Below are 12,477 nucleotides of genomic sequence, written 5' to 3' on the forward strand. Positions count from 1 at the left end.
CAGCTGGGCGGGTCCCGGGCGAAACTTGCCCTTGCTCTGGGCCACCCCAGGAACGGGCGCACGGACCCCCGGCCTCTGCCCCGCCCCATTTCGGCTTGGCCCCGCCTCCGTTTCTTAGGGGTAGGTTCTGTTGCTGTGGGAAGGGGGCGGAGAGAAGGAAACCTTATTTCAGCCGTGCGCTAGATTAGACATCAGCTAGAACGTCTCCATTGTGACAGGGGCTGAGGGACAAGGGGGTGCGGCCTCCTCGCTCTTGGTTCGGTGTGGCCAGCCTGCCCAGAGAGCCATGGAGCTAATGACCTCAGAGCAAAACAGGCGCTTCGGAGCCGCTGGTATGAGGCGCCAGGTGTGACACCACCTCTGGATGGGGCTGCTGGAGCGAGAGCGGGCAAGCTGGTACCGGGTGGGGGTGCGGGGATAATGACCAGGCTGCAGCCGACCACCCCGGAATCAGGAGCCGGGGTAGATTCCTGGGCTCCTGATGCGCTGTTCCCCATGAAGACCACCTCTAGATCCCTCTAGAGGGATCTAGAGGGTGCCACTCCCACCCTCCTTTCTCTCTCAGAACCCAGGTCTTTCCCACAATGTAGACCTTCCCTGATCACAGCAGGACTAGCTATTAATAGGATAAAAACAACATAACAAATACTATTTGTTGAAGACGTACTGCCTACTAGGCTCTTTATAAAGCACGTTCCATACATTATTAGGTTATTTATCCTGCACACCAATCCTTCAAGGTGGGTTTTTTTCTATCAGTTTCATGGATGAGGCAGGACCGGACGCTTCTTGTCATTTTACCGTGACTTGCCCCAAGAGGTCACACAGTCAGTGAAAGATTCACACCTATGTCTGCCTCCTGCCATTCAAACCTGCTCTGTCTTAAGAACCAAGCTTAGTTCTCCGGATCAGGGAGGAAGGGCTAGAAAAGAGATCAATGGCAGAGAGAGGAGTGGGGGTTCCTCCCCTCCCATCCTTCTCTTAGGGCCAGGGCTGAGAGCTGTCCGGGAATGCTAAGCAAGTTCTATGTCTGCCGCCAGGGGGAGACAGAGGCCAGGCTAAGCCTTTGTCTAAGACGAGTAAAAGCCCATTCGCTGGAAGACCAGGACCGAGCCCAGCGACTGGTTGGCTGCCTGTTCTTCCTAATTTCTCCCCTCTAGGAGAGGGTGATACTGACCTGATGCCACAAGAGCTCTGTCTCTAAATCTCCTATCAGAAAGTTGATCACTGGGTATCCACAGACACCACCCACCCACACATCTCAAATGGGGACAAGGCTGTTGTGGCCATCGAGCAAGTTGGAGGTAGCCATCAGGGACTACTACACCCAGTTCACAGCTGGAACTTTTCTGGGATCTGTCGGCCATGTGTTTCCTGACCACATCCCACTCTGTTCCCCAGGCTAAACTGTGTCCCCAGAAGGGATGACTTTCTTGGCATCTTCCAAATAAAGATCCCACAGTGGTCATTCAGGTTGGTAGACTTACTGTGCCTGCTATGTTGCACCTGAGCTTTGGGCAGACAGCCAGAGGAAAAGAAGTCACAGGAGAGAAAAAAAAAAAAACAAAAAACAGACCCCAAGGCAAACAGAGCAGCAAAGGCAGACAGGGACAAAGAACAACCTGCTTCTATAGGTTTTCCCCTGCTATTTGAGAAAAACTGAAACCAACTCTCAGATAAATAACAGCAGCAGCAAGCCAGCAACTGAAGAAACAAATATAACTCCTGGTTGCTTTTTATTATTCAGTGTTTCTGGGACAGTTTACTTACCGCTTCTTGGTGTCACCCAGCTTCCTATTCCCTGCTCTTTCTAGCACCATGGTGTGGCTGCAAGAGGTCCGCAGAGGTAAGCCCAGAGACCCCCCCAGCCCCAGCACCAGACGACCAGCAGGGGATGACAGCTCCCTGCAGCTCTAGAACAGCCCCCAGCCATGGCCTCATCCTAAGGCTCCCCTCTCTCTGAACCTCTCACCTCCTATTTCTGACATCATTATGCCTCCTCCATCCTCAGACTGCCCCAGAACCTGGTGAGGTCATCACCTCTACTCATCCCTGAGGCAGCGGAAAGTGAGAGGGAAAAGGGGGTGGGGCACGAAGAAGCAGACTTGTGGGATGTTTTTCTCTGTGAAGAGCGAGACTCTGCTCAGTGACTGGCCCTGCCGGGGGAGCGTGAAGCTTGAGCCAAGGAGGGGGACTGGAGAGCCTCAAGACAGGCCCCTTTATCTCAGGCCACGTTGGTGGCTCAGGGTCCAGAACTGGTCATCTTCTGCCTTGTCTCTCCCCTTCACATCACTCCAAACCCAAAGGCCTCTTAAACTAAGAGGAAAGTTCCTTCCAATTCACAGAACACAACTCCCTCTCATTTGTCTAATACTTTCGCATCCAGAATAGATCCCTGTAAAGAATTATTCAGTTGCAATTAATTACATTACAATTTTTCTGATAAAGAAACTGGGTCTCAGGCCAGGAGTCGCGGCTCACGCCTGTAATCCCAGCACTTTGGGAGGCCATGGTGGATGGATCAGTTGAGTCCAGGAGTTCAAGACCAGCCTGGGCAACATAGCAAAACCCTGTCTCTACAAAAAATACAAAAAATAAACCCTGGCTTGGTAGTGCACTACAGACTACGCCTATAGTCCCAGCTACTCAGTAGGATGACATGGGAGAATCATTTGAGCCCAGGAGGTGGAGGTTACAATGAACCAAGATCTGGGTGACAGAGTGATGAGACCCTGTCCCCCTACAAAAAAAAAATAAAAAAGAAAGGAAAAAGAATGAAAGAAGGAAAGAAGGAAAGAAGGAAGGAAGGAAGGAAAGTAGGAAGGAAGGAAGGAAGGAAGGAAGGAAGGAAGGAAGGAAGGAAGGAAGGGAAACAAGAAACTAGGTCTCAGAGTTTAGTTCCCATGTTGGTATTCACAGTTATCATCCATAGGGACCATTCATAGCCTACTACTGTCCTCCTGCCTAATGCCCACGCCCTTATACTTCCTCTAGCCCTCCCAGCCCCTGAGAGCACCACTCCTGGGAGAGGAAGAGATATTCACTATCCCTCCTAAATATCAATCTAGAAGAGTGCTGTCGAACAGAACTTTGCGCACTGACGGGAATGTTCTACATCTGCTCTGTCCAATACAGCAGTCCCTATCTTCGTGTGGCTATTGAGCATTTGAAATATGGTGCATGCTAATGAGGAACTGAATTTTGAGTTTTATTTAATTAATTTAGATTTAAATTTAAATATCAATATGCCACTAGTGGCTACAGTCTTGGACAATGCAGTTCTGCAATCTTCAAAGCTCAAAAACCCTGAGGGTATAGTCAATCACTCGTCACTCCCAGCTCCTTTTCCCCCAGCACCTCCAGCTCCCCTGAGCCAGGGCACTGAGGGCCACGAGACCTTGAGGGTTTTGAGGGACCTCCTCTGAGTTGCCTGGCCTGCACCAGGGAGGTGTCCAACCGCACTGAACTTGCGGGGGCCGGATGTCCTCTCTCCCTTCCTCTTGCCCTCGGCCGCCAGGGGCCGCTGCGTCCCGGCTGTGCCCATCCGCTCAGCCGAGCGCCTGGCGCTGTCCCGAAGGAGGCGGCGGCGCCCACGCCGGGCTGGAGGAGCGGGGATAGCCCGGGGCGAGGCGGCGGTTGCGGCGGCGGCTGCGCGCTCCCCAGCCTGCCGGCAGGAACCTTGGAAAAAACCCGGCTGAGTTCTGCAGAGCTGGCGGGGCCGGGCCCGGAGCTCCCCTGTGCCCAGAGCCGGGCCCGCCCTGCGGATGATGCCAACCTGCCTGACCAGAACCCCGCTGTCCCGGGGCGCAGCAACTTGGTGAAGGGGACGGGGCTCCAGACTAGACAGCACCCAAGCTGGCCGCTCCCTCCCAAAGTCTGTCTTTCGGAGTGTTGGTCCCTGGCTCAGGGGCAAGGAAGACTTCAGGCCAGCAGGTCGAACCAGTGGGCACCACCGTGGACCAGGTAGGTCCCAGGTGTGGGGCTCAGAATGTGGAGGAATGAGTAGGCGTTAGGGGGGTTTGTGGGGAGAGAAGGTGAAGAAAGGTTGAGGGTTCTTGTGGTTCACATCCTCAAACCCTTATAATGCAGGCTGTTAACTCAGCCTCACTAAACCCCTGGATTGGGGTTTAGGAAAAATAGGCTAGGAAACTGAGGCAGGAGCATGGAAGTCGAAAAACAAATCCCAGAAGCTTCTATGTCCAGCTGTTTCCGGGGTGGAGGGAGGGAATAGAACACCAGGGATGAGAGCCCAAATGAACACCCCCCACCCCTCTGCTGCCCACCCCACCGAGGTCTTTTGGGCCTTGGGGTTCCTAGGAGAGATGCCTGAGTTGGACTGGAGGATGTTGCAGCTCAGAGGGAAATAGGATCACCTGAGAGAAGACAAAGCTGCATTTGTGATGGTCAAAAGGAGGGTTCCTAGAGGGCAGGGAGAAGAGATGCCTACTCAGAAAAGAGGCACATCTAGAAGGGTGGGAAGCTCAGCCCACGGAGCACACCCATCCCCTGGGAGTTGGCACCTCTTCCTCTGTCTTCCTCCAGATCCCCCTTATGCTCTCACTCCTGGGAGCTAGGACTCAGGGGTCTCTGTCCTTATGGGACCCCACCATCCTATATGTTTCAGTTCTGCCTCCCTTTAGAGTGGTGAGGGAAGAGAGGTTCTTAGGGAGACATGGAAAGCTATTGGAGGCTGTGGCCTTCAAAGGCTCAGGGACCTGAAGTGTCCCCATTCTAGTCCTCTGGAGTGGGAATGGGGGCGAGTATGGCTAAGCCAAGCCAGCTCTATGTGAGTCCAGGAAGCAGGGGCCATAGTGGGTAGGAGGTGGAAGCAGAGAGGATCAGGGCCTCAGGACTCTTTCCCACGTGCCTCTTCCAGCAGGAATCTGTCAGGTTCTGCTCCTTCCTTGACCCTCAGCTCCCTCCCAAGGCCAGAGAGATGACAGCCATGATTCTTAGACCCCTTCCTACCATCACCCTGCTTCACTCTTGGAATACAGAAACTCCCTCAGGCCACCCTTCTCAGGTTCACCACCCTGTGTGATCCCAGAGTCTGCAAGGTCCCCTCCAGATTCCCAGGCTAGAAGAGACTGTCCCTGCCCTGGCACCTGAGAACAGCTTCAGAATTGGGTTGAACTTCAGTGCCCAGCCCACCCCCTTGCCCTCTCCCAGGTTCTCCTTCACCCCCTGCAGAGCCATGGGCTCCCTCTATCCTTTGCAACCCCCTAAGAATCTTTCCTACTTGTCCAGGTGGAGTGAGTCTGAGGCCAGCAGATGAACAGACAGAAACTGAAAGATCCCCAAAAAGGTGAGTGAGGAGACATTGAAGATGGGGAGTAGCGGGGGTGGACAGAGATCAAGTACCCTATCCATCGACCAACTGGGTCCTGGCAGTTGATTTGGCCTCTGGTATTCCCAAAGCTGCACTGGCACTTGTGGGGGCCCAGTAGTGCTCCAGGCCCACCCCTGAGCTTCTGGCCTTGCTGCCTCCTGGTACTGCTCCCACCCCCTTCTATGACTGGACAGCTCCTAGCAACTCTGTGCCTCTTGCTTCCTTAGGATTCCCTCCATTTCCAGCCTGCCCTTCGGGGTAGCTTTGGGAGGCCCAAACCATCAACGATGAAAGAGGAAAAGGAAAAGGGAAGAGAGCAGAGGCAAGGTGGTACAGTGGGCAGAGGGCAGGCTTCTAGGCTCTGGACTCTTCCACCCACATGCTGCCTGGCCTTGGGCAAGTCATTTAACTTCTATTAGCCTTGGTTTCATCACTTCCTTTTTAAATTTAAATTCTGTTTAAATTGAAGTGCTACTGCATTCTCGTGGTTGGAAGCTCAAAAAGCAAGAAATAAATCAGGAGAAAAATGCCTCTCCTCTACCTCCATCTCCCAGCCAACCAGTTTCCCTTTTTGATGGCAAACAATATTACTAGGTTTGTTTTTTTTTTTTTTCTCGAGACGGAGTCTCGCTCTGTCGCCCAGGCTGGAGTGCAGTGGCCGGATCTCAGCTCACTGCAAGCTCCGCCTCCCAGGTTTACGCCATTCTCCTGCCTCAGCCTCCCAAGTAGCTGGGACTACAGGCGCCCGCCAACTCGCCGGGCTAGTTTTTTGGTATTTTTTAGTAGAGACGGGGTTTCACCGTATTAGCCAGGATGGTCTCGATCTCCTGACCTCGTGATCCGCCCGTCTCGGCCTCCCAAAGTGCTGGGATTACAGGCTTGAGCCACCGTGCCCGGCCACTAGTTTTAAAATACATTTTTCAAAGCTAGTTTATGCATATCTGAGCAATATAGATAATCCTTCCTTTATACACATTTTATTATATTTAATTTTGAGCTGGGGTCTCACTCTGTTGCCCAGGCTGGATTGCAGTATCTCAGACATAGATCACTGCAGCCTCAAACTCCTGGGCTCAAGCAGTCCTCTCACTTCAGCCTCTGGAGTAGCCAGGACGACAGGCGTGCACCACCATGCCTGACTAATTTTTTAATTTTTTGTAGAGATGGGGGTCTTGCTATGTTGCCTAGGCTGGTCTCGAACTTCTGGCCTCAAGTGATCCTCCTGCCTTGGCCTCCCAAAGTGCTGGAATTAGAGGCGTGAACCACCACACTCCTGGCCTGCCTTATACACATTGTATACACACCATTCTACACTTTGCTTTTTTTCCCCCCTTAACAGTGGATTATCACTGGAGATCATTGCATGTGTCAGGACATAAAGCATTTCCCCATTGGTTTTTTACAGCTATCTGGATGAGACTGCATTTGTACAGACTCTTTATGATGTATTCAGCCAGTCTTTTACTGATGGTTGTTTAGGTTATGTCCCAGCTTTTTGAGCTTTGGTTTGCTCACCTGTAAAACAGGTAATAATAATCTTACTTTGTAGGACAGTTGTGAAGAATTCAAGAGTGTGCATGTGAAGTGCTGGAACCAAGCACTCAAAGAGTAGGAGTCAGCATTATTGTCCCTCCCATGTCACAGCCCTCCATGGGCCCATATCTAGTTCATCCTCCAAGATGCCTCTTAAATGTCGTCTCCTCCAAAGGCTCTCCTTTTCTTCCTGTAGCACTCATTACTGCCTGCATGACTCTGTGCCAGGTTGAAAGATGCCTGGGGACAAGGTGTGCCTCCTCCCCATCTTTGTGCCTCCCAGAGTGTGTGGCACAGAGAAGGTACCCAGGCTGGGCACAGGGGAGCTTCTGCCTGGAGCTGAGCAGAATGTGTGCTTCTCTCCACAGGATGAGTGAGAGGGCTTCGCGGACCTGGAGCACAGGCGGCTGGCTGCTGGCACTGTGCCTCACCTGGCTGTGGACCCACCTGACCTTGGCTGCCTTGCAGCCTCCCACTGCTACAGGTTTGGAGGAGGTGGCAGGGCCCAGGGAGGGAGTTTCCCAGAACACCTGGGGAGCTGGACACCACTCCACCGTATTCCATAGCAGGCAGGTCTCCGAGGCAGAGTAAAATCCAGAGATTCTAGGGGTTCCGGTTCCTCCTCTGCTCTTTACCCAGGGAACTCTGCCCATCCCTGCTGTCCTGCCCCAGAGAAGGTCTGGGCAGACCCTTTGCTCACCTCTCCTTCCAGGCTGGAAGGTGTTCTGTAGTGAGAGAGGCCCTCGGGCGGGGGCTTAACTCTAGCCTCCTGGCCTAATTCTGTGGTTTTCCTTCTGGGATGGCTAAAGCCTGTGTAAGCGGATGATCCTCCCCACGCATTGTAAGCCCTGGGGCCCTTGCCCTCACCCTGAGGAAGCTGGGGAGGCGGGGCTGGTGCGGGACTCTCTGTCTTCTGCCCAGGGGCCGTGCTCTGCCAAAGGGTGAAGAGCACGGTCTCACAGGGGAGGGAGGAAGAGTAGGAGCTCTGTGAAGCGGCCGGAAGATTTCATCCACTTCCTCCTCCCCCGCCACTGGCCATCTCTTCCATTCTTCCATAGCCCTCCATGAAGCAGGAAAGAGGGGCTGGAGGCCAGCCCGGGTGGCGGGAGGGAGCGGGTCGGGCGTGTTGGGCGTCTAATCCTGGGCGGCTCCCCTCAGTGCTTGTGCAGCAGGGCACCTGCGAGGTGATTGCGGCTCACCGCTGCTGCAACCGAAACCGCATCGAGGAGCGCTCCCAGACGGTGAAATGCTCCTGTTTTTCTGGCCAGGTGGCCGGCACCACGCGGGCAAAGCCCTCCTGCGTGGACGGTGAGTGAGAGGCCAGGACCCGGGCAGGGCCCTGAGCCGAGCCATAAGGAGGCCTGTTCAGGCCTCGCCATCTGCTGGGGATACAATTTCATACCCGTCTCAGGGCTTTCATGATTAGTCTCAAATGGTGGGGCCCCCTCTGGGAGAAGAGGGCAGATGTGGCCATCCCTGTGTCATAGATGAGAAAAACTCTCGTTATGCGCGCAGCCTCCCACACTCGCGTGCCCTCTGCCTGGTGCACACACAGGCGCGTTCCCTCACACAGCCCCACTCCTCTCTCCACACACTTCCTCCAGCTCCTTCCCCCGCTGCTCCTTTCCCTGGCCACCTCCGCGTACCCTCCTCTCCTTCTCAGCCCTCCTCTCACACTTTCCTGTGTGGACACATGTGATCCTTCATACCCACACTCATACGCCCACACTCATTTGGCACCCCGTACACGTGCCCACTGTGTCATGCGCATACCAGCTATGCCAGCTATGCACTCCTGGTCTGTAGACCCCTCCAGACGACTCACACCCTTGCTCACACACCACAGAGGGAGTATACTGGTTGTGCATCTATGCTAGTGACATGGTCACCTTAGAGACACTTTTGCCTGCCTTCGCCCCTCACTGTCTGGGGAGATTCAGGGATCGGTGGGATTAAAGTTGGGGGTTATGTCCCCAGGCCTCAGCCTGAGTACTGCCTCTCTAGGCAGCCTGGAGTAGGGGAAAGACGAGGGAAATGCATGCCTCAAGGCCAGGGGTGTGTGGAAACGTGCACCTCATTCGCAGACCTGCTCTTGGCTGCCCACTGTGCTCATAGAGACCCTAGAGCTGCACTCCGCCTCCTGCTCCCACAGCCTCCATCGTCCTGCAGAGATGGTGGTGTCAGATGGAGCCCTGCCTGCCGGGGGAGGAGTGTAAGGTGCTCCCGGACCTGTCGGGATGGAGCTGCAGCAGTGGACACAAAGTCAAAACCACCAAGGTACCCTGGGTGGGCACCTCATCCCACCCTCCCCTTCCCCCTCTACCAGGGGCAGAAAAGGGGGCACAGGAGCCTTGGAGGTCTAGGATGTCAGTGTCCCAAGGTGAGATCGTGAGCCATGAAATTCACAGACAGTCCTCCTAGGTCTGTTCTCACTGGGACTGGAGTTAGGGGGGGTCAGGACTTGAAATCCAGTGTGTGCTGGGAAGATTCTTGATGTGCATATACCCTGGTTTCCTCTTCTCTGCCTGGAATTAGTTTGCCTCCAGAAAATATCAGGCCTATAAAAGCATAATAGAGAATGGGAAAAATTTTCTAGATAATTGAGGGAGGAATTGCTACTTCTACCTGAACTCCAGGTACAGTAGCCACTCTGCCACTCACCTCTGCCATGACCGTCCCCCACCTCCACCCCATTCCCACTGTTGTTGACTCCCTACAGTTCATACCTACCCTCCTCTAGTCAGATTTCTCTGTCTACTCTCACAGCACCCAAGAGGATTATTACTTTCATGGTTTGCTGCCTGCCCCACAGAACAAGGGGTAATTAAATTTTTATCAAACTCGTTAGCAGCTCCATGTGTGTCATGGTTAATCAGCTGCATTGCTCTGTCATCACCATTGGTACAGAAGAGTGACACTACGGAGCGAGCCAGGGCTCTGCCTTTGGCTTTCCCTCCCTGCCACCACACTCAGCAAACAAGCAAACACAGAAGAAAATAGAGAAGGAGGGCCGAGTGCAGTGGCTCACGCCTGTAATCCCAGCACTTTGGGAGGCTAAGGTGGGTGAATCAAGAAGTCAGGAGTTCAAGACCAACCTGGCCAACATGGTGAAACCCCCGTCTCTACTAAAAATACAAAAATTAGCTGGGCGTGGTGGCACGTGCCTGTAATCCCAGCTACTTGGGAGGCTGAGGCAGGAGAATCACTCGAACCTGGGAGGCAGAGGTTGTGGTAAGCAGAGATCATGCCACTGCACTCCAGCCTGGGCGACAGAGTGAGACTCCTTCTCAAAAAAAAAAAAAAAAAAAGACAACTTTCAGCTTCTGAAGACAGCAACCATTTTCACAGAGCACAGAACAAAAGGAGCTACAGCAAGAAAAAGTTTGACTGGCTCTAAAGGAGAGCATCTTCTTTCTGTCTGTAGGCAGGGATGAGGGACAGCCATTCTGAGTATATTTAACATCAGAAGAGAATGAGACCCACTACAGAGCTTGTGACATTTGTCACCATGTTATAGGTGTGGGTTTGGAGCCTGTAAGGAAGTGCTTGCAATTTGGGTAGCTACTCTGAAGCAAACAGTGGGGAGGCTTGTGTGATGTATGTTTGCATGGGTCACCAGGCCATGCTTTCCCAGTCTGGCCTGCTTTAGGGTGAGAGGATCGGCAGCAGTGGCCTCTAAGTGACCTGCATATTCTGGGTAGTTTCTGGCATGCTGGAATGGAATAGGCATTCGCTTCTCTAACCTTACCCTATCGCTTCTTCACCAGGTCACACGATAGCTCTTGGGGGTCACGGCCTGGACAAGAAAGGCTTGATTGAGCCATGGACTGAAGATTGGTATCCGGTCATCAGCCAGGAAAGATGGGGATTCACTTACATGCCTCATGCCAAAATGCAGCATCAGTCTTTCCGGGGCATTTCAGTTAAGCCGCTCAGCAGATATGGATGGATCTGCAACCACATACCTGGTGTGGAGCTGAGCTTCTCTGGAGACACGAAGGTCAACACACAATTCCTACCCTCAAGGAATGTCCAGTTGAATTGGAGAGTTGATGACAGACAATTTAGATAATTTAGGTTAAAGTACTTGATACCAGACCGTGGCTTCTGGGCCACATGCTATGGCATGATGGAGGTTTGGGAATGAGATTCCCACAGTTCTTCAGATACCCCATGGCCACAGGGCATAGAGACAGGAGGTCACATTCAGCACCCACCACCTCCCTCTTTCGCATCAGTTCTGAATCCCCAGCAAGCTGCTAACATGTTGCAGGAAAACATTCTCCCCTTATCCCAGACCAGCGGTATCTCATTTGGATGGGATTGGATTGGATTGACTTGGGGAAGGAAAGTAAAAATAAAGCCAAATAACTTCCCAGCAAATCTTCGGCACAGGTATGGCCTGGTTTGGGCCATTCATTGGGTATGGGATGGACAGGACTTTCAAATCACCTCCATCCAAGCACCTCAGGTTTTTTGTTTGTTTGTTTGCTTATTTTAACAGATGAGGAAACAGCCCCAGAGAGGTCAGGCAGTTTGCCCAAGATCTCATAGCCTGGGCTCCCAAACCTCTAAGACTGATGATTTTCCACTAGCCTGAATAATAGGATTCCAACATAGGCCTCCCGTGTTAATTTTATCTCAAGTTACTGGAACCAGCAAAGTACAGGCTAGACAGCAGCAACATTTTTCTTGGGAGATGCTAGAGCAGGGACTTTTACTAAGGTCACTGTTCTCCTGTCTGAAATAACCCAGAATATCCACACATAGGGATGTGGGACCATCTGGTTTCCACTCTACTCTCATCCTCCAAAATTTCAAGCAGGTGTTATGACACCCAGAGGTCACTCAACCCAGTTACAGCTGGGGCTCAGCTGGCATCTCCATTGCCACTCTGACCCATCTCTTCTGGGGTCTTTGGGCTATAATTCTCAAAGACTCTGGCTCCAGGAGAGATTCTAGGTGGGACGTAGAACTGGTTAGAGTCTTCTCTTTTCAAAGGCCCTGCCGGGCAGCAGGGGTGAAAGGCTAGAACCTCTGTTTAGAATTAAAGGTCAGTGCAGTCAGGCTGACACTCTAAATGGCTCAGGGATGATACACAGGCTTCAGGGCCTCAGAGGCATGGGCTACTTAGATATCTCATCAGTAAGAGAATTGCAGCCTCTGAGACTGTGGGCAGTGAGATCACCAAGGCCCTAGGGAGGGGAGTGTCAGTAGAGACCAACCTGGACAATGCTGAATTCTGAGCCTCAGAGAAACAAATCAGATTATAGTTTGTGGCTGAGTCTCAGCTTCTCCCTTCCTCCCCGCACAGTAGAACCAAGACTGATATTCCCCCTTTCTCGCCCTACTCCAGTTTATTTTCTTGTTTTTGGCAATGGGGTGAACAATGGTGCCAGCTTCTTACTAGACTGTAAATACCAGAATTCACAACTCAGAATCTCTGCAAATGGTGGGCTCATGGGGTAGGGTAGTCAGGGAGTTGATCAAAGATCATCATTGCCTCCTTTAAGGTTGGAGGATGGAGGGTGGGGATGGATTAAGGGATTGGCAAGCTTTTTCTGGAAAAGGCCAGATAGTAAATATTTCAAGCTTTGCAGTTCACATAGTCTCTG

The 12,477-nt window shown here is 52.6% G+C and overlaps 1 protein-coding gene across 3 annotated transcripts; it reads left to right on the forward strand.

Moving 5' to 3' along the window:
• The first annotated feature begins 5,089 nt into the window (after positions 1-5,089).
• FAM19A3 (family with sequence similarity 19 (chemokine (C-C motif)-like), member A3) lies at positions 5,090-11,240 on the forward strand. 3 transcript variants are annotated; one of them, XM_012000762.1, is made up of 5 exons: positions 5,090-5,305; positions 7,231-7,346; positions 8,021-8,170; positions 8,947-9,139; positions 10,630-11,240. In XM_012000762.1, the coding sequence occupies exons 2-5, from the start codon at positions 7,232-7,234 to the stop codon at positions 10,679-10,681; spliced, it is 510 nt and encodes a 169-aa protein (XP_011856152.1). In that variant the 5' UTR covers positions 5,090-5,305; position 7,231; the 3' UTR covers positions 10,682-11,240. The 3 variants fall into 3 exon arrangements, 2 of the variants coding, with proteins under 2 accessions (XP_011856152.1, XP_011856153.1); XM_012000763.1 differs by having other exon boundaries at positions 5,244-5,305; positions 9,015-9,139; XR_001008307.1 differs by having other exon boundaries at positions 5,250-5,305; positions 8,978-9,139; positions 10,630-10,777.
• The last annotated feature ends 1,237 nt before the right edge of the window (positions 11,241-12,477 follow it).

The sequence above is a fragment of the Mandrillus leucophaeus genome, unplaced genomic scaffold (genome assembly GCF_000951045.1).
Source record: "Mandrillus leucophaeus isolate KB7577 unplaced genomic scaffold, Mleu.le_1.0 Scaffold64, whole genome shotgun sequence".
Lineage (NCBI taxonomy): Eukaryota > Metazoa > Chordata > Mammalia > Primates > Cercopithecidae > Mandrillus > Mandrillus leucophaeus.

Bases quoted from the DNA above. Each gene is read 5' to 3' on its own strand.
- FAM19A3 (XM_012000762.1), top strand. From the start codon at position 7,232: ATGAGTGAGAGGGCTTCGCGGACCTGGAGCACAGGCGGCTGGCTGCTG. The intron at 7,347-8,020 runs GTTTGGAGGAGG...GGCTCCCCTCAG, and splicing joins GCAGCCTCCCACTGCTACAG to TGCTTGTGCAGCAGGGCACC. The intron at 9,140-10,629 runs GTACCCTGGGTG...CTTCTTCACCAG, and splicing joins ACAAAGTCAAAACCACCAAG to GTCACACGATAGCTCTTGGG.